At 62.8% G+C, this 1,482-nt stretch overlaps 1 protein-coding gene across 1 annotated transcript in view; it reads right to left on the bottom strand.

Moving 5' to 3' along the window:
- Positions 1-724: 724 nt before the first annotated feature.
- RHEBL1 (Ras homolog enriched in brain like 1) overlaps positions 725-1,482 on the bottom strand; it is a 3,004-nt gene continuing 2,246 nt past the window's right edge. Inside the window, 7 exon segments of the mRNA XM_009883187.1 lie at positions 725-771; positions 774-810; positions 893-913; positions 915-974; positions 1,059-1,122; positions 1,187-1,237; positions 1,339-1,420. Of these exon segments, the coding sequence (XP_009881489.1) occupies positions 725-771; positions 774-810; positions 893-913; positions 915-974; positions 1,059-1,122; positions 1,187-1,237; positions 1,339-1,420 (362 nt within the window).

Here is a 1,482-nt window from a genome sequence, read left to right as displayed (position 1 = left end):
CTAACAGCATAATTGGGTAATTAGCAGTAATTAGCCTGACTGGGTGGAGATAAGCCACATGGGGAACCACAGCCAGGCTGGGCACCCCGGGAGCGTAGCGCCCTCCACACTCACCCAGCCCAGGCTGTGGCTCTCTGGGTGGAATGGGGCTGCAGAGCACCCCAGGGTGCTCAGCCCCATGGGGTGTGTGTATGAAGAGCTCTGCCCCACAGTGCATTTGGGGTTGGGGGGAGTTCAATGCTGGGGTGTTGGGGGATCCCCACATGCTGCCTCACCTTCCCACTCTGCCTCCCCAGCAGGAACAGCCCCCCCAGCCCCTGCCCAGGCTCTGAGGGGGGTTCACAGACAAAACAATGTTTAATTGTTTCAGCCCCACAGCCCCAACTCCCACGAGCGATGGCTGCCAACACAGCACAGCCAGACCACAGCCCTGTGCCGGGAACACCACCTGCATTCAGCCCTGGTTCTCCGCGGCCAGAGGGGAAACAGTCCCAGCGTGTCCTTGGGGGAGGGAGCAGCTAGGAGCAAGGGGTGCTCCCTGGCTGGGATGGGACCCCCACCCAGCTCCCAACCCCTCATGAGCCCCACAGCCTGTGCAAAGTGAGGGGTCTTGTACAACAGCAGGACCACGTGGCCCCAGACCCCCCCTGAAGCCACCACTGTAGCCTGGGGGAAGGTCCCATGGCAAACCTCTCCCATCCCATGGATCAGCCCCTGGCAGGGCTCACATCAGGCAGCAGCCGGTCAGTCTGACATAGGAGTTATCCACCCAATCTCCTCAATGATCTTCATGACGATCTCCTGGATCACCTGAGGACAAGGGGACATCAGCCCCTGCATCCTGGGGACCTTGCTCCCAGCCCTGGATGGGATCCATCACCCTGCCCCAGACCTGGTTCTCCTTGGCTGAGGAACTCGAGGAAGATGGCACCCCATGACTCTGCCAACTTCTTCCCTTCATCCATCTTCACCTCCTGGCTGGAGACACAGCAGAAGATGGGCAGGACAGGCCACTGGGTCCTCAGGCAGGGGGAGAGCCCAGGAGGGGCCAGGGACACCCAGGGCCCTCCTTTCCTCTGCAGAGGCAGGTCTGCCTTGTTCCCCACCAGCACCACAGGCATGCTGTGGGCAGGGGGAGGGTGAGGGCCTGGCCGCCGCCGCCCCCCCTCCCCAGGAGGGACAGCACCTTCCCCAGCTCTCCTACAGCTTGTTGTGAAGGGTCTTCACCACCTGGAAGCTGTTGAGAAAAGGGGAGATCTGGGCACTGCTCCCATCATGAGGGCCCAGCCCCCGAGGGTGTGGGGACAGCCTGGCAGGGAGGGTGGCTGGGTCCCTCACCTCTGCAGGGAGGTCACCGAGTACACCAGGACGTAGCCGTGAATGCCAATGACAAAGGAGCAGGGCAGGATGGTGTACTCATTCCAGGGGAGGGCAGAACCGGTGCCAGGGGTGGCTCTGGGGCCAGCAGCCCCTCACCCCCCC

The sequence above is a fragment of the Charadrius vociferus genome, unplaced genomic scaffold (genome assembly GCF_000708025.1).
Source record: "Charadrius vociferus isolate BGI_N301 unplaced genomic scaffold, ASM70802v2 scaffold564, whole genome shotgun sequence".
NCBI classification, from domain to species: Eukaryota; Metazoa; Chordata; class Aves; order Charadriiformes; family Charadriidae; genus Charadrius; species Charadrius vociferus.
This window is presented reverse-complemented; position numbering and strand designations above follow the sequence as displayed.